The 25,187-nt window shown below is 38.5% G+C and overlaps 1 protein-coding gene across 18 annotated transcripts in view; it reads right to left on the reverse strand.

Annotated features, from left to right (window-relative positions):
• Nucleotides 1-25,187, reverse strand: part of mcf2la (mcf.2 cell line derived transforming sequence-like a) — a 98,285-nt gene that overhangs the window by 30,279 nt on the left and 42,819 nt on the right. For 15 of the 18 annotated variants that reach the window (XM_034300221.2, XM_053229883.1, XM_034300220.2 and 12 more), the window contains exons 2-4: nucleotides 15,796-15,879; nucleotides 10,694-10,808; nucleotides 6,315-6,405 (exon numbers count right to left, since the gene is read on the reverse strand). In XM_034300221.2, the coding sequence (XP_034156112.1) occupies nucleotides 6,315-6,405; nucleotides 10,694-10,808; nucleotides 15,796-15,871 (282 nt within the window). In that variant the 5' untranslated portion in view covers nucleotides 15,872-15,879. Of the gene's footprint in view, nucleotides 1-6,314; nucleotides 6,406-6,637; nucleotides 8,917-10,693; nucleotides 10,809-15,795; nucleotides 15,880-18,442; nucleotides 19,694-23,665; nucleotides 24,187-25,187 lie in introns of those variants that run through there. The other 3 variants (XM_026931952.3, XM_034300217.2, XM_053229885.1) reach the window with 3 other exon arrangements.

Raw genomic sequence — 25,187 nt, forward strand, 5'->3', positions numbered from 1 at the left:
ATTATACTTTTAGTCGTCTAATAAAAGTCTATCAAAAGACATGACCTTTTGGGTTAATGGCACTTATGGCGTTCATGTCATACTTTATTTTGAAGATATTACATGTAAGTAGCTCACTTCCAATTCACATTTGCTGGGACTGAATCTTAAAAGATGTCCTATAGAAAAAACAACCATTAGAACATAAATAATGGCGTTAAGTCAACACAAATGTGGAGGTGATTCCAATGTGGCAGGGTCCTAACATTCACAGCATGGGGGAAGATGTTAATCTGGGCCAATTATCATACATTAGCATAAATTTGCATGGATTGAAATTCCTGAAAAAGGATCTAAAAGGGGTTGTTTGGTGCTTTATATGAATTATAGAATGGTATAATACAGGTTTGCCCACTGACCTGGTGAAAGCTCAGCATCAGATCACAATCTCAAAGCTGATTGATTGCTGAGAAACAAATTTAAATGTCACTCAAACACCTTCAAATTTCCAGTTTGGGAAAGGGTGAGCCTTTACTCGCTGTAGCCTCAGATTGCTGTTCTTGACTAACAGTAATGGAACCCCATGTAGTCTTCTGCTGTTGTAGCTCATCTGCCTTTAGATTTGACATGCTTTTCTGCTCACCATGGTTGTAAAGAGTGGTTATTTGAGTTACAATAGCCTTCCTGTCAGCTTGAACCAGTCTGTCCATTCTCCTCTGACCTCTCTCTTCAACAAGGTGTTTCCACTCACAAAACTGTGGACGTTTTTTTGGTTTGCGCACTCTTCTATATAAACTCTACAGACTGTTATGTTTGAAAGTCTCAGAAGATCAGAAGTTTCTGAAATACTCAAATCAGCACAACCACCACGCCAAGGTCAAAGTCATCGATAATCACATTTGCCCTCCATTCTGATCTTCGATATGAACAGCAGGGAAAGCTCTTGACCTGTATCTGCATGGTTTTATGGAATGTGCTGCTGCCACATGATTGGCTGATTAGATAATTGCATGAACGAGCGGGTTTTGTAAATAATAAATGCAACATGATATTCATTTCTATGCTACATCCTGACCATTATCGCTGATACATATGATAAAAATGTGCAGATATTCAAATAGAAAGACAAAACCTGACAACGCTGTTGGGACTGAACTTCCCATCAGCTGTATGGAAAATATTCCTTGTTTTTCCAGCAGCAGCTGCACTGCTGACATTTAACCACAGCAGACAAAGAGATAAACGAGAAGAACAAGTGTCTGGATGAATTATTATGTAATGGTGTGTGTTTTAGTCTGAGAGAGAAACAAAAGAAGTAATACTGGGATACTGTTGTTTTTTCCACGCAAATGTGTTATTAACATAAAACAGGTGTGAAACTAGAGGTGAGGAAACACATAAATAGAGATAAAAAAAAAAGTCAACAGTTCCAAGTACTATAATAAATAGGAATTGCTGTAGGCTCAGAAAAAAACAACAAGCAGGGAAAAAAAAAACTATTCTCAGGTTTATGAGGGAAAAAAAGTGGCATTTCTGCAAAAGTAGGCTAGTAGGGTACGACAAAATCACGTCTCACCTGACTCAACTGTGACACACACACTCTTCCTGAGTGTAAATGCGGTGTTAGCGCAGAGAAAGCATCAAAACACCCAGTGCATGTTTGGGAAATTTAGAATTAGCAATCAGTATGTAGTTCAGTCATTCTCCTTGCATACTCATTCATTCATGTCAACACTTCCAAGCGAAAGAAAACACACGCCAAGAAAAGTGCTTAAATGCAGATTCAATGCAGACTGCTTGATGTTTTCAGTTTGAGGTAATGAAATAATTCAATTAAAGCGAAGCATAATTGCATTTATCCCCCTTTTGTATCCACCCTACAGACTGCATCAGGGTTTTTTTCAGCTTCAATTTGCTGCATGCACACACACACACACACACACACACACACACACACCCCATCACTTTTAATGTCATAAATGTCACTAATCACGTCTTTTGTTATTGTGAGTAGATTAAGCCTCCTGGCCTTATTCATACAATATATTAGTAATGTACAGAGAGCTAACATTCAAGATAGAGCTAGCAGCATGACTACAAAGTATAGCCAGGTGCGGAAAAAACACAGAGAAACTGTGCTTAAGTAAAAGAAAACGGTGTACTAAAAATCTACTTGAAAATCCAAAAGTATCTACAGTTAAACATACTCAAGTAAGTATGGTTAAAAATAAATATTTGTTACTGATGAAATGAGCTGATCACAAGTTTATCATGCCCGATCCTGCATGACTAGTCAGTTTGCTGAATTGAATGAATTCTAAGGCACATTAGCGACAAAAACAAAACTTAACGAACTAGCTAATTTAACAAAATAATGTGAAAAACATAACTTGCTAGCTTATTTAACAAGTTATTTACAAAATTTAACTAGCTAGCTAATTTAAAAAGCTAATTTACAAAAGCTAGCTAATTTAACAAACATCTAACTAGCGAGCTAATTTAACAAACGTACAAAACTTAACAAAAGAAACTTAACTCAGCATACTTCTTTCGCTTTGATAATGGCATATTTTTCTTTTTTAGGTGAGAAGATAATGAGATGTCTTATCCTTACTCCAGCAAAAGACATCTTACTAAGAAATAATAGGGGAAAAAATGGGGGGAAAAAGAGAAACATCTCATGGTGTTTGAGATTTGCAACAAGGCAAAATTAAAAATGTAAGGAAAGTCTGTTTTTTCCTCTTGGAAATTTACTTGAGTAAAAGTACAAATTTTCCAAAATAAAACTTAAGTACAATAACAAAGTATAATTCCTCGAGCATTTTTCACCCCGAGTATAAAGGTTCTGAATCTCTGGGCTGCCTGTTCTATCAATTCTAGTCATGATTCACTTTCCAATTTGAGTCATATGATATTTTTGTAAATTAGGAATGATTCAGTACTCAATAAACTAAACAGCAATTTGATTTAGTGATTCAATCTTCTTTAACATCATTATAATGCCTTCAAAAAAATCTCACTTTAATATTTCCCAGCCGTCGGTCTTCATGTTTAGTTTAGTGTGAAAGCTGCCTGAAACACGCACATTGTGTAGAATCATTAAAGTGTGTAAAACTTTTTTTTTTATACATGATTATTTATCAGCAAAATCATGATTTGCTTCATATTTTAGAATTTAAAATATATTGTGATCAGCGCAACAGATTATTTCTTTTAAGGAATTCTCACTGAGTCATCAAGAAATCATTAGGAGTATTATTAGCAATACTATTCCCTAAGAAACCTATTGTCATTCATTTGAAATATATTTTTCACACATAAGCATGTAGGCTGGCCTTGGTGTTGCCTGCGTACAGTAACCTTTATTTAGTCCATTAGCTGAAATGAGAATCATTACTGAAGTTTCTCAACACTGTTATTCTGATTAGTCCAGTAACCTCTTCCTTACTAACCAAGTAAACTCACTCACTCACACACACACACACACACACACACACATACACACACTCACAGGCTTCCACACAGCCCCTGTGTTACACCCCCTGTGGTTTCTAATCTTGTTGACGGCTGAACAGGTCCACTGAGAGTAATCCCACTAAACCCATAATGAGCACCATCTATATTATCCTCACTCATCAGTTAACTGACCTCTTTACCAAACACCCGCACGCCATCCCCATGATTGTTTTTGGTCAAATATTCCAGCCTGTTCCTTTATTGTCCTTGGGACTACCATTTCCATTTCCATTGCTTTTATATTAATTCATTTGGGAGATCCTTTTATTCAAACTGACTTACAACTGAGCTGAGCAGATGAAATGACAGCTTTGTGGTACTGGGATTCGATCACACAACCTTCTGATCAGTCGTTCAGTATTTTTCCTCATTTTACCCCCCGTTTGGTCATCTGCCAATTCCCACTCACCCTATCATACAACAGCTGCCAACAGGAGGGTAACAAAGCAGCTAACACGTGTTTCCTCTGAGATATGTGAAGCCACGTGAATCCAGCCAACTGCATCTTTTCAAACTGCTGCTCATGCTGCAGCACACTCGGAGGAAAAGTGCTATTTATCCTCTTCCACATACACGAGCTCACAGACACCCACGTTTGGCTCTGATTGACATCTCTGTGGGACTGTCGAGATTTGAACTCATGATCTCCTAGTGGTAGAGCGAACATTTTTCTGCTGCGCCACTTGGGAGACTGGGCAGCCATATCTGTGGGTAACCTTTCGGTGCTACTCAATTGTGTATTCTATCATCTACATGTGAGTTGTGCTGCTGCTTTATGTCAAATGTTTGAAATGTAATGAGAAAAATGATTAAAAAAAATAGAGAGAGGAAGAAACAGGTCATGAGTGACTGTATGGCCCAACAACAAGCTAATATTTCTTAAAGAATGATGGAGTTCAGCCTAGTGTCCCAATCCACCTTGTATTTCCACCTTGCACCCAGTGTTCCCTAAATAGGTTCCAGAGACCCTGACCAAGATAAAACACTTAAAAAAATGAATGAATGAATTAAAGAATGACAAGGTAAAAAAAAAAACACTGCTTGTAGTTGTAAGATATTCTGATTGGCTCCTAATATTTGAAATTAACTAAATACATTTCTACCCAATAAATCCTTCACACATATTAACCATACAGCTAATGTTAGTATTTACTAAGTATTCTAAAAAAAGGTAAAATTTAACCAACTGAACAAATGGCACAAAAGAGACTACAGTGTTTTTATCATAGAGTCTAGCTGGGAAGTAGTAAGCATTTGAACTGCAGACTCCCTGTTGGCTGTACAGTTTAATCCATTGCTGGACTTGAGCTGTGACTGCAATATTGGTCCTCAGTGCATTGTTCTGAGCAGAGCACTAAATATAAGATATTGAGTGTGTCTATAAAGAAGTGAGCGGTAATAATGTAGAAATGCTGAGCGCTGAACACACACAGTGCCTAAAGCAACAGCTATTGTTGTAGCCACCTGGATGTTTATAGACAAGTACATGGGCTTGACACAATAAAACATCAACATCGTCTCAAAACGTTACAAAAGTGACCCATATTTCTCGCTATAACCTACGGTAGCTCAGGAAGTCAACAACAACACTACAGCATTTTACGAAGCACGTTAAACAACGAGAAAACAATACAGGAAGTGAAAACAATACATATAACACAATATGACAAGATGTTTTGTGATGTGAAATGGAGTTACTGTTACCACCTGATTTTTATTTTCCAGTAAACAGCAAGTCCTAAAGTGTTTTATTCCACAGAAATTTGCTAACGATTATATTATTTTATTTATTGAAGAATGACATTTTTTAATCATTTATAGTTACACTTAATGTTGGAGAACATGCATGAAATAACTTAGTTCCTGTTCTCATTTGCATTATAACAGCGATAAACACTTGTTCCTTCACCAACCTCTCTTTTTTTTTTCTCTCTCTTGAAGGTAATAAGACAAAAATTGCTGCTTAATAGAAATCCCTTAAGACTTTTCTGGGACGGAAATTTTCAAGTTACAGTTTTAGCTCTGACTGTTACAAAGCGTTGACACTGGAGACTCCTTCCAACAATGTTAAGTAAACATCTTACAGAAAACTTCACCATATAAACAATTATACATTTTTTTGTAATCTGTTTATTATTATGTGAAGTAAATATAAACCTCGGGTTTAACCTCCAGCCAAAATTCTGCCAGTGCTGCTGTTATAAGACCTTCTGACTAATCAGATTTAAGAATTCAACAGTGCTGTGGTACAATATATAATAATCCATTAACACTACACTGGCAATTTACCCAACATTTAACTAGCATGTGTACTTGCATTAAAAGTACCAGTGTAACCTGTCAACAGAAGTCTATATATTACAGCTGAATATAGTTTATGTGTAATTACATGTATATGAGAGTCCTTCACATAAAGTGGGAACATAAACACAAATAATAGGCAAAATTTCCATCAATGATTTGAAGGTCAAGATCGTAAACACAGCTTTTGCTTTTAGCTTTTAGCTGCCACGTTGTCAACTGTTTTTTTAAAATTTAGCATTACTGTTAATATGTGATTTGCAATGTTAATGTGAGGTCAGTTAATGTTACTGTAGGTTTATTATTGCCTTCCACAAGTGCAGTGTTCATTAAATGTCGAATTTTTGTTGATGTTGTGTTTTTCGCTTCATTAGCTCTAACATAATGCCGTTCTTGTCTTTTGTTGCTACTCTCCAGTTCACCGTACATATCTATCGCATAAATACTGTCATGGACACCCAGCTATACAGATATCCATAATACATGAATGGCACAAACACATACACACACATACTCACCGCGATGCGCAGTAGTGTTCCCTTCACCGATGCCCATCTGTCTTGCCTGCGGTCGATGATCAGGATGAAGCCAACTCCTGAAGCACTGAGGCTATGGAGCAGAGAGGCATGGTCACCATGGCAGCACATACATCTCTCTCATCTCGCAACACTCACAATCACATTCTCACACACAAGCACACAGATGTATCTATGTATCTACTAGACGTACATACTGTGCACACCAGCTTCCAATATTAAATCTCCAGCCCTTTTCTTATATAATATCAAAAATCTTTCATGACCTGCTTCACCTGTTCGCCAATAACCTCAATGACACGTACAGATTGTAACCGTAGAGACACGGCGTAGAGATGCTTAGCTGGCTTCTACGTCCATCACCATGGAGAGCAGATATTCACTCCTTTGCCAGCATCGTGCTGCTTCACCATGGTTACCAAAACGTCCGTCTTTAAGAAAACACTATTTTAGTGGCTTTTCAAAGCAAACTGATGAACGTCAGCCTGATGAAAGTTTGTATTCCTGTCCTTATCCAGAGGGTTGATGGTAAAATCCCCACGCGTTTTTTTTCTTCACTGTGTGTGCCCGTGTCTGATTGTGTGTGTGTGTGTGAGTGTGTGTATGTTTCTCTGTATCTCTCCAAACCCTGTGTTTACGGCTGCAGTAGCACTGTATTGAAGCACCAGCGATGAAGGCAGTGCAGAATGCTCCCCGCTCAATCCACCAGCCAATGTTGAAGGATCAGGTGCTCCTTCAGAGCCAATCAGGGCGCAGCATGGCTGTGACAGACAGCCGAGCCTGCAGGCTCACAAGGCTGAATTGCTAATGAGAGAGGCAGAGAGAGAGGGAGGGAGGGAGTTGTCTCAATGATAAAAAGGTGGCAAGCAAGGAAGGAACTGCTGATGCCCTTATATTCCTGCCGCCATGATAGTAATACACACACACACACACAGGCTGTAGACACCTATCTTACTTTTCTAAAAGCTGAGCTTTTCTTCTTCCCTTCATCCCTAGCTACCATTTCATTTGAGCCGGCCACAATGCTTTCTCCATCTCCCCCCTTGTCTCTTTGCCCCGGTGATCCTCACACTCCACTGCCCTGCTAGAGGGGGAAAATACAGAAAAAACGAACGTGGAAGGGGGAGATGCATTCTCTCATCAGTACGAGTAGCCATGCTCTGAAGGCACAGCATGGCACAGCCATCATGACTGATGATGTGCTTCCAGAGCAACAAGATTTCACTGATTAGGATTCATTAACCTCTAATCAAAAACTGAAAGGGATGTACAAGAGCAGAGGGCTCCAGCTTCAGTCCTGGTGGCACAACATCCTGTTTTACTGTTTTTTTAATAACAGTTACATATTCAAAAGGTAAAAAATCTGCAATCACATGTTTTGGTTATCCCATGTTCTACTTTAAGTTACCCAATACAGTGGCACGGTTGCTGGAGCCAGACAGGCTTGGTTGAGGATTTCAGATACTGCTGATCTCCTGGGATTTTCACACACAACATTCTCTAGAGTTTACACAGAATGGTGTGAAAAACAGAAAACATCCAGTTAGTGGCAGGTCTGCAGCCATAAATTCCATGTTGATGAGAGACGTCAGAGGGGAATGACCTGACTGGTTGTAGTGGACATGACGGAAACAGTAACTCCAATAACCACTCTTTACAACCATGGTGAGCAGAAAAGCATCTCAAAACACATTAAGCCTTAAGGTAGATAGGCTATAACAGATCAACGACTGAGATCACATTTTTACCCATTCTGATGTTTGATGTGAACATTAACCTGTATGTTCACAGCTGTTGACCTGTATCAGTATGATTTTATGTATTGCACTGCTGCCACATGATTGGCTGATTGGATAATTGCATGAATGAGCAGGTGTAGAGATGTTCCTCATAAAGTGGCCTTAATTTTATTTTTCCAAAAATAAAAGATAAGGGTACCACCCCACAACAATTAATACTCTACCACGCAGTATAGTGAATAGAAAGTCATTTGGGGTGTGGCCCTACTGTGTTGGAATTCTATTCTGAGCTGAAGTTGGAGGATTTTTATGTAGATCCTGGGCACCTAAGAAATCTAAAATCGAGCTAAATATCATTAACAAGAAAACATCACTGTGTGAGTAAATAAAACTGAATCAAAGATTAATGATAATATCATCACGTTGACTTCTTTGACTTATACCTATATGTGATCACATTTTAATACTGATTAAAATTCTATTAAACTAAATTAATTAAAACTCTATTACATTTTTTAAAAAGAATAACTCAGCCCTGGACCCAGTTAATGAGATAATTATCAAGCCCTCCATAAGCTGGATCAGGAGCAAAAAGGCTTGAAACCTGAAGAGCACTGCAAATTGAACAAAGGTTCTTCAGAATAAATAAATCATTCCTATGAATTCAGAGTATCGGAGTAAATTGCAGGTGAAGCGTTGCTGTTTTTTCAAAGATATCCTCTGTCCCCACTTGTTTAGAGGACAAAAGCATTTACAAAAGCACCACAAAATTAATTCCACATCAGCTTCCTATTTTAAGCCTGTTAAACCTCAGGCAATTAGAACCTCCCTCCTTCCATCTCTGTGTGTTTCACCTTCACACCCCCTTCTCCCTCCTTCTCCCTCCCTTCCTGCTTTCACTGGTCGCTATTCCCATGAGACAGCAGTGTGAGAGAGCCAGACGGGGTGCGTGGGGGGGTGGGGTTGGGGTGGCGGGTGCAGGGGGAAGCATTCCTTAAGCAAAATTACAGGCTTGTACACGAATGAGGATTTTTGTAATGAATATTAAATACATTCACTCTTCAAGCAAATGCATTTAAAATCACTATGCATGATATTTCACTGCCATTACACCATCAGTACAGTGAAATATCAGATAATAACTAATACAGATGGTAAGGATGTTCATCTTCACATTCTCTCACTGTCTAAGCCCTAAAAAAACTCAATCTCATGATCACCTTCAGTTCGTAGTTGCGTGTTCATGATTCAGTCCTAACGTGAAATATTTTTTACACCAAAAAGCAAACTATCAGTGACCTCTGCTGGTAAGAGCTGGGTCCAAGATTTCAAAACATGAATTAATTATGCATACTGTATTCAAACACAACATTGCACACACTAATGGCGATTAGAATATACTTTATACAAATGTACACAAAGGAAACACTCAATTACCCGCTTAACTCTGCCATGTAAGTGCAGATACACAGTTCCTGCTGGAAAAGAAATGAATTTGGTAGCACTTTATTTTGCAGAATGTTAAGTAGATGGCATTTAATAGGTAATTATGTGGCACATAGCTATTAGATGGTATTTAATGGGTAAGAACACTCATCCTGCATATTCATGAAATCATCCAATCAGCCAATCACGTGGTAGCAGTGCAATGTATAACATTATGCAGATACATGTCAAGAGTTTCAGTAAATGTTCACATCAAACATCAGAATGTGGAAACAATATGATCTCAGTGACTTTGACCATGACATGGTTGTTGGTGCCTGACAAGCTAGTTTGAGTTTTTCGGAAATGGCTGATTTCATGGGATTTTTACACATAACAGTCTCTAGAGTTTACACAGAATAGTGTGAAAAACAGAAAACATCTATGGATCAGCAATGAGAGAGGTTAATGGAGAACGGCCAAACTGGTTCAAGCTGACAGTAACCCAAATAACCACACTTTACAACCGTGGTGAGCAGAAAAGCATCTCAGCACGCACAACACGTCAATCCCTGAGAAAGATGGACTACAACAGCAGAAGACCACATCAGGTTTCCTCACCTGTCAGCCAAAAACAGGAATCTGAGGCTACAGTAGGCACAGACACACCCAAACTGGACAGCTGAAGATTGTAAAAAGACCAGGCAACATTATTACCCAATTTTTCTTCCTGTTTTATTTGCAACCACTAGCTACTTCTTCTGTCTCATGACAGCCATTGATCTGGGATGTGAAGGCTAACATGTGCTTCCAACATGCTTGGAATAGAGCATGGCTCAATTCTGTAAATGTGACCTAACAGAAGCAGACCATTGGCTTGTCAGTCAGCAGAGCGTAGACGATCCCACCTTCCACCTCAAAAATGGCTCGTTTGGCTTCCTCTTCAGGGTTTGAACCCACAAGCTTCTGATGACAGGCGTAACCTTGGATTAGTATTTACCAAACTGGCTCATATATGATGCACAGCATTTTGTTCTCGCACACTTGCTTCTTAAACCAAGCAATCCTGAGCACCGAGTAGCTGGTGTGTTAGCATCTATGGACTGTATGAAACACTCAGGAACCCTTAGAAGAGAATATCATCTCTAATATCTAAGACACAGTTAAATGGGACTCATTCAGGAAGTGAATACACACCTGGGAACGCTAGTCAGGTATGTCAGCACGTTGTGGAACTCCTCCTCCTGCAGCTCTGTGAAGGTAGGGAACTCTGGGAAGATGATGATGGGGCTGCCGTTCTCCCCTCGACCACCTGGGAAAAACATCAGGAAAACAGAAAGCATTGTTAATTCCTTATAGCTTGCTTTACACTGTTAATTCCAATGTAAAAGGATAAAGTAAGACAAATGGCATCCTGCAGCAACCTAAAGCTAAACCAGCCACCAGGGGGCACTTGCACTTCTCCTATTCAGCTTCTGTACAGTTGTTTGATGGAGAAAAGCACAAAAGCAAATATGGAGGGTATTGTTGTGAACAGTCTCACAATATCCACAATACAAAGCAAAACCTGATTATTCGAAGTCATTGTGTGGAGGAGGACACACACACACACACTCACGCATTATGGTGTGTGTGAGTGATGACTTTGGGTTCTCTCATGCTTTGTTTTCATCATAGAGTTAAGCCCTCGCTTAAGACAGTCACTTGGGATTATCACCAGCATCCATCATAATTACGTGGGTGTTGAGTGGCCCAAAGATGGAGTTGGGGAGTGTTTAGGGGGCTGCAGGAGACTGAGACTGGACTCAGACTAGACTTCAGCCTTGAAGCTTCCTAATGTAAGGTCCCAGAGAGGAGGTTTGAACAGTTTTTTTCAGTTGTAGTATGTTTAACTAATATATTAAATCACCAATCATTATTTTAAAGCATTGAGAGCAATTACACCATATTCAAGCTTTGCTGAACTCGCTAGCTAGACTAGCTATATATTTAATCGGTAGCATAAGTAAGCTAGCAACATTGGTATTCCACAAGTAAGTATATGTAAATATGTATATGTAAATATATAAATACCAAATCAAATACTGTGTACAGACATTTAAACATTTATTTCATTTCAAAACCATTCCACGTGCTGTTGCTAGCTTAATGCACACACAAGTCACAAAGTCCTCCATGCAGTGTCTCAAAATTTGGAAATTCATAGCGCTATTGGTTTGGAAACGAACAACCTTGTGGTCATAGATAGAATTAGAAAAAAAGTAATTCGGCCACAGTTTTAGATGGTTTGTAATCAATTATAATGTAACCAATAAAGGAACGTTTTGGGAATAGTTGAGTCAATCTGGCAAACCTGTTACAAATAGGAGTATAAATCCACACAATATCATATGATTTCAATTCATAAGTCAATCTGATATTTGACAATACCATTGAATCTGCTACAATGTGATTCGGTTCACTTTAACAGCCTCCTATCGATATGTGAACAACTTTTGTTCACAGCCTGGGGTAGGCCTTTCGTTAACTCGCAAATATTGACTATTTTAAAAGTATCAGCATTATGGGTAAATTGCCCATTAAGTTATTTATACATCAGTTTAAAAATATGCATTATTTTTTACACCCCAGTTGTGTTGTTTTGATAATAATCCATTTATGATTGTTGCAATGATCAATCATTGCATTTTAAACTGATGCAGCTATCTAAAGTGTAAATTAAATAAAATTTGTTTAAATGAAACAAAACTGCTATTTTAGAGGGTGTTTTAAAAGCTATTTGAGAGCTTTCTGTATCCACACAGAAGCCAAACAAGCGCTAGCATACTGAAAGCGTCCATTCGTATGATCATTTTTCTATATGAATGTTCAGAGGAATTAGTGCATACATGAAAATGCATAAATTCATTGCCAAACAGTTAACATGTGCAGATATTTAAGTGTTTATTTTATTTACTATTTACATTTAAATCCATTTTACTTGCTGTGGCTAGCTACATGCTTACACATAGCCTGTTATGTAGAATTCCATTTTTAATGACGTGACTTGTGTGTTGTCATTTCATGGACTCTGGAATAAAGCAGGTCTCAGATGGGAAGAAGATTTACTATACTGTAAGGAAGCACTGCTGCATTGCTTTGACTGTCAAGCTCACACACACACATTTGCAAACTGAGGACCTTTTCTCGTCTCTCTGATCCTCCTCATGTTATAACACCAACCTCCGCCAAACTCACAATGTCCTTGGTGAAAATGATTCTGCTGTCCTATTTATCATCAACAGTGCAGAACCAGAGACACACGGCCCATCTGCTGGAAGTGTGTGTGCGTGTGTGTGCGTGCGTGTGTGTATGTGTTGTGAGGGGCAAACACAAGGTCAAATCGGCCCTCTGTTCTGCCTCCACACATTTATACACAGATGGACTGGCACACACACATTTCACCACTGAACAAACTGCTCCCTGTTATCAAAATGAAGATGAAGTAAACGTTAGTTACGAGATGAAACACAGATCAAAGGCAGTGGGGAAAAGAGCGAGAGCGAAACAGCTAAAAGAGAAGTGTGTTATATAAACACACCGTATGACTGGCAGTGGAAGTCTGTCATTTACTGTGGGTGGAGGAGCAAGGCAAGATCAGTGGTCAGTCTCTCTCTCACACACAGATTTAAAAGAAAAAAAAAAAGAAGAAGTAAACCCACGCCGCAGAAACAATTATAAACAGAGTGCAGGCCACAGTGGCTACAGTTCAGAGCAGCTAAATAGAGACACGTCATTAACAGAGCACTGAACACAGATGATTTATCTGAAAGCAATAATGAATGGACAGACCACTGGTGAAAATATAGAAACCTTGAATTCCAAGATGCAAACATACACAGTTTATGGACTGTTATGTTGGTTCTGAGTCTCCATACTTTCAATCTCATAGCCAGCAGCGTTGCTGCGTACAGTGTCATGGAAACCCTGAATAATTCAGCAAGGCTGAACCTGAACCAGGTCCTAACTGGGACACATGTAGGTATCGAACGTAGAGTCGGTAGCTTTGTGTATGTGGTAGTGAACTGTGACTCCCCTGCTAAGGTCAGTTAGTGGCTTCCTGGACTATACACCTCAGGACAAATGGCAGCAGGTCCTTCTAAAAACATGTTTGGAACGCGGGATTTCGCTTCTTCAATATTCTGGCTCCTTAGTGGTGGAAAGGGTTTCCTGTATCTGCAAAGGTCTAAAGATGTAGCTTTACATATAATATCTACAATAACACTGCCTTGTTTTCTCTTCACTCACTTTGTGATTGTCTTGGATTCCTAAACAACCTTTTTTTTAAATGCTCTTTCTTTTTTTTTTTTTTGTATCAACCACATACTCATAAGCCAGACTTCTAGCTATCACTAAAGAGTCTGTTGCTTTTCATCGCTAAACTTGGCCAGGACTCGCCTTACTTCGCAGGAAGTGGCCACCTGACAGACATTGCGAATTTACTCTTCACTACCTGTTTCAAACAAAAGCCATGGTGCTGTAATCTTTTTCCAATCCAGCCTCTATATTGTGCATTGACCTGCTCATTGTGCTACGATGTTCAAAACTAGTGGATGGAAAGACGTATACATGGAGGTGCACATAGCCAATCAGCAACCATGCAACCATGATTCTGAAGCTTTTTCCAGATAAGTGTACAAAAGATATCTGACGCTGTGGGCAGAGTGTCTGAGGCTGATGCTGAAATTGAGATTACTGACTGGTCCACTCTAGCATTTGTGCAATCCAGCATTAAACTCAGGATGTCAGATTATAAACCTTTATGGACGTTGTATTGGTGTGCCTTCAACTGTTTGCACAGTTGCTAAACGACTTCTGCTGAATGATTAAATATAAAAAGTTCCCAACTGAAAATAAGTCTGAGCAAATAAGAAATTACTCGCTGATGGTCATTGTAGTATCCTCTTCTTTGGGTGTGGGAGATGAGGGTGTGTAGAACAGTCAGTCACTGTAAGTTATTCCCACAATAATCAAGCCTAGTTGTTTTTTTCACCAACTGAATAGTTACTTCACCCTATCAAGCCAGCAAAACAGTGGAATTTGGAAAGCGCCACGTTATTTTTATGTCCCGTCTGTATTTCGACTAATACCTCATCATCTGAACCGGTTCTCATTTGCTGGAAAATTGGTTTCATTTTGCTGTTGCATTTCTGCCTTAAAAATAAGAAAAAAAGACAGAATACAAGAGCAAAACAAAAACAGGTTCACAGGTCATTCGCAAGAAGCATTTGCAGTTGTTTTAAGGTTAGAAATCAGACAGAAATTTGAATTGCTGCTGAAAAAATGCCGCTTTAAAAACAATTCACAAACTCTACAGAACATTTAGACTCCACCTTTAACTAAACATGACTATAAGCCTGTTCTAATTGGTCAATAGGATGTAATGCATCTGAACAACAAACAAAGAAAATGCAGAAAACAAAACAAAAAAAAAAAACATTTCCAGACTTTTTAAAGAGTACTGCATGTTTAGAATTTTGGCCAGGAAGAAATTTTCATCCATCTTGCATCATCTGTTTGCACTACAAGAGGAACACATCATATATCGCCTTGTTTGTATGGTCACGTTTGGAGTTTTCTTTTTCTTTAGAGAGCACGTTTTGCCCCTCTTTCCTTCCCAACACATATTCATTGCAGGTTCAGATGTCAGAGTTTGGAGTCAGTATTAATATTATATATTCTGGTGTAGCCTATTGAATTACAGTATAATGTACACTTTCGTTTTGTCGATGCATGGAAACCTCTTGACAATTATGAAAATGTCTTCTAATATCTTCTAATAGCTAAAACCCTGCATGATGGACTCTGTGTGTGTGTGTGTGGCACAAACAGTGCACACATTTATAAATAAGTAACGCTGACTGTGGACTCCTAACCCCATGACATGACACTCACCAAACTGAATTTGCACTACGCAATAGCAGCCAGCTCTATAAATATACTCCTGTATGGCCGCTGAATCATGAGTAAGAGCTGTTAAGAGCTCAGATTTCCTTCTAGGGGCTCAGATTTATATGAAGTGTCTTCAACCTAAAGCGAGCTGTGAAATATACTGATCATGCCTGAAGTGTGAGGAAGATACGATGATCAGTGTTAGCAGCTCAGCCTGCTTTGCATTTCCTCTTTTCTTTACTGATCCAGGATCACTTCCTCTTACTCAAAGGCTAATCTTCAGCATTACAGGAGAAGCAGTTGTACTTATAAAAAGCATTTGAAAAGTGATAATGAGCAGCTGGGGGCAGCTGTGGGATCTGTCTCACCTGACAGGAAGGCGAAGCGTTTCCTGAGGTCAGGGCTGATGTCTGCTGCGCACAGCGGACTCGTCTCCTGCTGCATGATCTCATCTGGAACGGAAGAGACAAAAAGAGAGAGAAAATTTTAGCACAGACAACGTGATTCTATTAACATGCCGGAGGCTACAAAAATAGACAGAGAGCAAAGTGACACACAAATAAGAGAATAACTTCAGTTCAGTTTTATTTTCTGCTTTTGGCCAATGAGAGATTGATTTGATGAGTAGAATAAGCAGGGGAGAGTGAAATATAGTGCTGAAGAAGGCACAAGATATGAAATAAGTTTGCAGAGAAAAGTGAAGATACTTTAGAAAGGGCTTAAACCTGGAGGAAAAAGCAAATGAGTGCGACAGGAAGTAAACAGTAAGTTTTAGGTGAGAAATAGATTACTGTAAGCAGATTTACAGACCGCTGTAGACTGCAGTGTGGCAGTATGGCTGTGTAGGTGTGCGTTTGTGTGTGTAACAGTGTGTCTGCATTAAAGACAGCAAACACTGACAGCAGCTGCAGAATAAAAGCTCATGTAAGACACTATGAACACACACCTGGTAGACAGCCTATCAAAAATCAAGTCATTTTTATTTCAAACACATGCTGCTTATGAGTTATGCTCTCTTCACGGGAGACTTTTAAATTGACCCTTGGAGCTAAAGGCTGGTTGAAGCATGCTTACATGTTTGTGTCACAATGAAGAGAGAGGGTTTATGGGTAAGCTCATATCAAGTACCAAGTGAACGGGTTGTCTTCCAGAAATGTGTTCAGTCACCACACTACTCATCTGTTTGATTATATAACCACAATAAAAAAAGTTTTATATATATATATATATATATATATATATATATATATATATATATATATATATATACATATATACATACACACACACACACACACAATATATATAACAAGCAATGTTATATCTGTGAAAGTGCCTAATATTGATAACATACAGTATTCTCTTTTCATTTTTAATATTTAATATTCACACTGCTCTTATTCTGTGGAGGAAAAAAGAAAACTGTCCCTTTTGCCCCTGGTTCTTCTAAACTGAGGGTTTAGAAGAACCAGGGGCAAAAATGCTGTGGAAGGAAGACAACCTTCCCAGAGTTTGGGTTGAACATCATTTTTAAATGTGATTAACCAGGCTTGTTGCCTTTCTGTGGATACCTGAGGTAAAACATGCTCTGTGTGTCTAAATTGTGGATTTATGACCTTCTTTGGTTGTAGACTAGCTTCGAGGCTAGTATGACTAAATCGTGCCCTTTGATTATCAGCCTACTTTAGTCAGACAACTCAGAAACCCTTGAGATAAAAGCTGCTTGCTAGCTAACCTGCTATTAACTGTGTTTACAGGCAGAGTGATGAAACTCCAGCTGACACTCCAGAATGTGACATTTAGCTCAGTAATCTCTCACGGAAACATTACAACCCCTGATTAAAGACGAACACCAAAACATTTGTACTCTTAAAATGCAAGAATGTGATGGCTGAATACCACACCTTAGTCTGAGAAGTTTTAAAGGAACTACTAGAGCAAAAAACAAACAAAAAAAAAACAAAACAAAAGGTGAAGTAACAAAGGAAACTAGCATGTTTCCTAACGCTAATAATCCACCTCAGAAAGACAATTTGTTTGAGCTAACAAAGCCAGACCTCAGCCATAGTAGTTTCAACAGGAACTATTAGAGCACAAATATAATCACTTAGCCTGACAGGTGAGGTTACAGAACAAAAAGCTAGAGTTTATTTGTTAATCTTAACTCTCCACCTCAGAAAGAGCATTTTGTTTGAGCTAGCAAAACATGTTTGGTATCACTGAGGTAACTTCCTCAGCCTACAGATGTAAATAAAACATCTCTTGTGTGTGTAGCTCGGTGCTGAAAGAGCAACATTTCTGCTATTTGCGTCACATGAAGACATCCGTGAGACATCCACCAGGATGTTGCTAATGCTATTTGATGCGAAAAGAAGACTGTGATTCAGAGCCAGCTAATATAATCAGTCCATAAACATTCTATGGATTAGTACTTTTATATTTCAAATATCTTGCATGAATTATATCACAACAATGTTTCTTTTGATAAATGGACGAGGACAATAAACAAGAGAGCATTTGTGGTACCATTATAGACAAAAGTAGACATTAGGGATGAATTGTAGCATTTAGAAGAGCTCTTTTATAAGAGATAAGAATTTAAAGTGCTGAAGGTCATTCACAGACTGTGTAAAGTTTTACCATTTGATAAATGATTGCCATTTTTTGTGAAAGAAATTAATAATTAATTTATAATTAATAAAATAATTTGTTGTATTAGCCGAACTATAAACACATTTTACGAGAAATCCAGCTATAGGAGGGTAGAGTCCAGTGTTCAAAGCAGGAGGCAGATGAAAACCAAGCTGTTAAACGTTATTTAACTGAGTAAGCAATATTTTTGCAATCCCTTCCACTTTTAATGCAAACCTCAGATGGGTGCAGGCATAACACTCCTCCATTTTGAAAACTACCTTAGTCATGATACCTTGGCTACCACAATTATTCAGCGGCATATTTTACTGCCTTTCCAAGCAAGAATTTCTATACATTTCCAATAAATACGAAAACTCTCACCTCTTTTGTGCTTCTGTTTCCTGACACAGGAGAAGAACCCTAACATCTTTTCTCCCTTCTGCTCTATCTACTAACATGTACGTTGTGTGTATTATTTACAGGTAACTATCGGCTACAGGAACATGTAATACTCAGAATTGCATCAGTTCTGAGTTCGGACAACACAAAATTACACACCAAGACAAACAGAAATGGCAGGATGAAAGAGGTTCATCATTTGGAACATTGCCGACTGTCTTGTCTTGGATCATGTCCTCACAAGCAGTCCAGGTTTAAACACACATTCTCGTGTCGTTAAAGTGCTCTCCGGATGGTCATGTCACAGCTTGTCTGGACTATAAAGGCAGACGATTATAGGTGCGATTATAAGTGCGTGCGTGTGTCTTTGGACTGAATGGGCAGGTGAGCTATTTATAGAGCAATAAAGCCACTGTGATCATAAGTGTTTTTAAAATACGTAATACACAAGAATGGGATTTTAGCAATTCACAAACACACAAACAGATCTGTGGCTTGTGACATGCACACACAGGACATTTAGGCCTGTAGATTCTACACACACACCCACACCTACCCACACCTACCCACACCTACCCACACCTTTACCAAATATGTCCAAAAATGATTCTTGAGCATCCAGCACAATTAGGATTAGGGCATATGGTGTGAATGTCTGCTAAAGCATGGGCAGGTCTGGAATGCACATACACACATGTACTGTAGTAACAGCTGGCACTGGCATATGTGGGCAGAGCTAATATCAGCCTAAGCAACTGTTAAGTGGAAGCACTGGCAGTCATACGAGTGTGTTGGGAATCCTAGATGCCAGACTGTATCACTGGGTCTGAATCCATTTATTCAAAGAGCATCAGTCTGTTGTGAAGTTTCAAAAAAATAGATTTGCTAAAAAAAGAAAAACAAAAACGTGAATTAAAAACAGAATTTAGTGAATGCAGAGATTTGACCTTTCATCACCTTTGTGTCCAACAAACGATCTTTCACATAAAAGCAATACAAAGCAAGTGAATTGTAGTTATTTACTGAAGTGTTATTCATTCATAATTTTACTGAATTGTTTTTGTTCCTCACATCACTGTCGAGCATTAACATAAACATTTTATTGCTTTCACCTTGTTTATAGTTTCTTATAAACTTAACTAATCATTTTAAAACCTTGAGAATCAGGAATGAACGAAAAAACAAGTTACAAAAACAATAAACAATGTTTTTAAAAAATGACATGAAACATCATATCCCTTATTACGATCAAAGAATAGCTGTGACTTCCACCCTTACATAGAAATATCTGGTATGAAGTAAGGAACAAAACACGTCAGAGCATGCTATTATAGGAAAATAATCAACAATGGAGGAGTGGAGTGGAGTGATGAGTTACCACCACAAAGTTTTTTCTTATAACAGCAGGTCCCAAAGTGATTTATTCCCCTTATACCACAGCAACTGCCAAAGATTCCAATTCTTTTTATTTATTAAAGAATGAAACATTGCTTTTTTTTAATCTCTTTATAGATACATTTAATAGAATCATCATGTTATTACATTATAGCAGCTATAAAAGGTTGTTCTTTCTTTTTTTTATCTCTTTTTAAGTTAATAAGACAAAACTTATTTTACCAAGAAACCAAAGCCCTCAGTCCTGAAGACTTCCTGTGTGGAAAAATGTAAAAGCTACGGTTTTACCTCTGACTTTTACAAATCACTGACACTGTAGACTCCTTCCAAAAATGCTAAAAAAAAAAAACATCTTAGAGAAAACTTCACATATCAACAATCACACATTTTAAATCCATCTATGCGGAGCGTCTGCCATACAAGTCTCAGTATACCTTGTTACTTTAGAAACAACAATCTATAAGAATGAACCATTCATATAAACCTGTCATCCGTAACTTGCACCTGGAACTAGTGCCTGAGCCACTGTGTTATAGAAAATTAATCAACACCTTCTAACCAATCAGAAAATTCAACAGCGATGTAATGATAAGTTATAAATGCAAGAAAATGGTGATAAATGATGAACGTGGCTCCAGTTGTAGGCATGCACATACAAACACACACAAAATGAGAAGGTCATTGGCTAGGCCAAATGCCTTAAATTCCACATGCTCCATCCATGCCCATGATTCCTTAACAATATAATCACACAATTACTTATAAGAAGATTTGATTTCTGTTTTGCGCAAGTAGTCTCCAATTTAATGTCATGCACTGTTTAGATGTCAGGTGAAAGGCATTGTGACTACAGGAGTGTGGCGTGGCCTGAGATCAGTCTCCACTGGTCTCTATGGCTACTGAGACATAATACACAGCATTGTACAAATAGAAATAGAGTTAGGGCTTTGATATGTCAAAAGGTACGATTCAAAAACAGTGACGCTTGGACAGAAGATGGGCGTGTGCTGGAGTGATTTGCATGGGTACACTGCGAGAGCACTGATGAAAATCCAACAAGGAAGGTATCTATTCTAAATGTACTGTTTTGTTTTTCTTATTTGGCAACAAGAATCTCAAGGACAATGCGATTCTTGTATTTGGATTGCTCCATTTCATCCAGTATGCCATTTCACCTTCAATTAAATTTTGTTACATTGTGTAAATCACAACTTATTAAAGTTATTATATGTCTTATTGAGGAGGATGACTGGTCACTTGAATTAAATTAGTTTAATCCAAACCTCAAGTCAAAAACAAGTTGCCGTATAAATAATGTCATCTTGAATCTAATAATTTTAATTTTTAAAAAATGTGGTGTGTGATTGGGAATGAAAAAAGGTTCTATGTCTCTAATAAATGGCCAAAGTATTATTATACACAATCAAATAATGCGCAATATTTGACTAGCTTGATTATGCTCACCTGAAATACAATGAATAAACAAAACATCCCCAAATTATCAGAAAATCCCAACATTATCTAAGCCAAGAAAGCACACAATCATACATACAGTACATTACTGTACCGGAGCTCAAATCAGGCTCACCACCTTGCCCATGTACTAAACATTTAAATCATTTATACTGAATATATGAATACATTTGAAAGCAGGAATGTGTCTGTGTGTGGCTGAACATGAAACAACGTCTTCATGCTCCGGCAGTTGCTCGCTATGTTGGCCACACCATGACAGACACTCGCTGAATGCTAATTAATTTGTCACAATGATGTGAAGACGGCATGCTGCTGTTTCTTTCACACGTCACAGGCATCCAACCACAGAGTAAGACAGTTACACACAGTCTGATAAAATAGCAAACAAATAAAACCTAATAACACTTTCTGGTTTGATTTGAAGTCATGACAGCACCAGCATATTGAACGGAGAGAGGCAAACATGTGATACACTTGTTGATTAAAGTTGTGAGAACAGCGTTGCTAGACAACTGGGGAATATGGACGCTGATCATAAGCTAGCTACTGACTGAGACTACTGATTTGGCTAGCTAGTCTTACTGATTTGGCTAGTTCGTCTTAGCTAGTCTTCCACAGATGTGCTGGGAAATTCCTGAGAAAATACTCTACATGACTAAAATAACTCTGTAATTACACGCAACATGGACTACAAACTGAAATTTCATAGGTTTGGCCATTGAGAGATGATTTATCGTAAATCACACTATGAAATCTTTAATGAAATGTGAACACAATCTAATTTGAATGGGATTTTAGAATGTTCACGGAGCAAGCTCCATCTTCTGTACTGATCCAAGTTCAATTCATTACAATTAGACCCTGAAAAACCTACAGACTACTAAGCACATCCACTGCTAAGCTAAATCATGCAAATTCCACCTGATGGGCCTCTGTTTCCCGGAACTGGCTCATTCTGCAACCATGGTGACCTCATGTTGCTTGGGCAGAGCCAAAGCCGTAGTCATGGCAACGTCTGAGAAGACTGACAGCTTGGCTCTGGAGCATAAGCCTCATTGGCCCAATGGTGCCAACACAAAGTGGCTGTCGGAATTTAAACCCAAATTTGATGCCAACGCTGAACTGAACACATGGTCAGAGGAGAAAGAGGAGCTAACGCATGCTAATAACGTCAACTGACCTAACTGTATTAAACACAGAGAGAGAGAGAGAGAGAGAGACTGCCGTGGAGGGTGTTGACATTAGAGCAAAGAGTAAATTTGAAAGTAAACAACTAGAGTGTGTAAACAGAAATTTGGAAAGCTGCACAGCGTGATAAAACACAAGGCCAATGCGACCTCCAAACTACGATAACACAATTTCAAGTTTGCAGTACAATTCTAATGTAAACAGAAATCATTATTATACAAAAAAGTTGTAAAAGAACAGTTCTTGTAGAACAATTTTTGCAAATATTATTAATAATCTCGAGTGAAAACTGAGTTTATTGGGATAATTCACATTGGCCAAAGAAACACAACGCAAATTCCAATATAATAAATATTATGAACAATATGAACAGGGTGAACCCCCTCCTCACGCGCACACACACACACACACCCACACACCTATCTTTAACCTTTAAAGGGACGAGATATTCTTAAGACGTTCTTTCACTTGTTTGACTAAGACAACAACCCAACTGCATCATAAATCATTTAAAAAAATACTAAAAAAGGTATTTAAATGTATCAAAATTGGGAAAAAACACACCAAGGGATTCATCCAAACTAATACAAATTGAAATGTCAAGAAGTTATGAACTCCTAAATTCACAATGATGTACACCAACCTTTAACCTTTAAACCTTCAACTGGACACCCTTCCATCTGACCATTAGTGGACTATGACAACAGTAAATACCTACATCTTAAATATCTTTTTTTTTTCTATTATAAAGCTAAAACCGAGCCAAGAGTGCATGTATTGACTAGTAACATCCAGGAAATTCCAATTCACAACATACAAAATACAATACAAGGACGTAATAATAGTGACAATGTGTTACTTTTAAAAATGTAATATGAATTTAATCTATAATAAACAAGTTATGAACCGTCTCCACACACACATCTGCCATTAACCATTAAAGAGACATGACACCTATCCACTCTGTTCATTAGCTTGATGAACATGCTACAACCTAAATGAAAATGCCTACATTCTAACTATAAGATTGTAATAACACATTAGTATATAGTTATAGTTAGTTATGCAGCTAGATTTAAACTCGTATCAATATGCGCAAGTCATCACTTATTAAAAAGGAATCCTGTGGCAGTCCTCGTCTCCTACCTGTGGTCACTTTGAGATGGAGCCACAGGCGCGTGATGTCCTGGCAGAGCAGGGACACTCGGTTGAGCGCCATCCTGCCTGCGGTGCACACTCTGTGGCTCACTCCCTACTCAGGTGGCCCTCTCTGTGGAGCTCTGGTCAGCCGGCATACACAACAACACACCAGTGAAGACAGACGATCCGTCTGTGCGCTTCACTCAACCCCATGTCTCACTCACACACACACACACACACACACACACACACTCAGACACAGAGACACACATGTGGCTGGACCAACTCTGCCGGCTTCAGGTTACACCACCCGCTCCCCATACACACATACACACACACACACACACATACACATACACACACACACACACACACACACACACACACACACACACACAGGTAGAGGGAAGAATGCCTGAAGGAGGCTGTGAAAGCAGCCAAACACAGTGTGTATCTGTGCTAAGCTCTTAATGAATATTAACCTTCTCTCTCTCTCTCTCTCTCTCTCTCTCTATCACACACACACACACACACACACACATGCACACACACACACAGAGCAGTTACACACAGTAATTGTCACATGGATAGATTTCAAAAAGGGAAAGAGGGACAGAGAGAGACACAGAGAAAGAGAGAAGAGGCGGAGCAAGAGGCCAAATCCTGCTGCATGTCAATCTCCTCCCTCCAGACGGGTTAATGATAAGCAGCCAATAAACACACAGTGCAGGTTTGAAGGGGCGGGACAAAGACGCCCTCTACAGGATAGAAGCAGTGCTGTCACACAGCATCAGAGCTGGATGGACTGATAGACAAAGTGCCTATGATATCATTGCTAAATGTTGACATACACAGGGATAGCGTCGTTCTCTCACTTTGGTTAAGTGTTACTTTTACCAGTCATAATTTTAGGATACATTTAGATTGCTAAGCAACCTGAAAAACTAAACATATTAAACATAGGTACGTTCTCATATTTCTATTACGTCCTCTATTACTATTTTGACAGGAAGACTTCAATCACTGATTTCCTTTTTTTTCAGTTTAATTAGAACACTTTTAACATAGAACACTTAACAATAGTAAATTAGCTATTAGTTTTACTAAATAACTTAGAATGAAAATATAAATTAGCAGTTTAGTTTCAGTAATCAATTAGCTAGTTAACAATTACTTAGCTAGTAACAGCGATATTAGTTATAATAGTAAGAGGAGTGATTTGCTCCCCTGCCACGTGAGGACCCCATCAAGCGAACAAGCTATCTAGGTGCAATGGCAGCTTATTTACTACAAATTTTATTAAAAATGTGATTTATCTCACTGCATAGTAACAATAAACTAGCTAGCTAATTAGCTATTTATGTATAGCTAGTCCAGTGATAAGCCCTCAGTGTAACACCATGCAGCTAGCTAATTTTTTGTATCTAATTTTATGTCATAATTTGCTAGCTAGCTATTTATATTCAGTTACTCCAATGACCACTCTCCTGCCTATTATGTCTATCATTATGTCACCATTAGCTAGCTA

Source organism: Pangasianodon hypophthalmus, chromosome 26 (genome assembly GCF_027358585.1).
Source record: "Pangasianodon hypophthalmus isolate fPanHyp1 chromosome 26, fPanHyp1.pri, whole genome shotgun sequence".
Lineage (NCBI taxonomy): Eukaryota > Metazoa > Chordata > Actinopteri > Siluriformes > Pangasiidae > Pangasianodon > Pangasianodon hypophthalmus.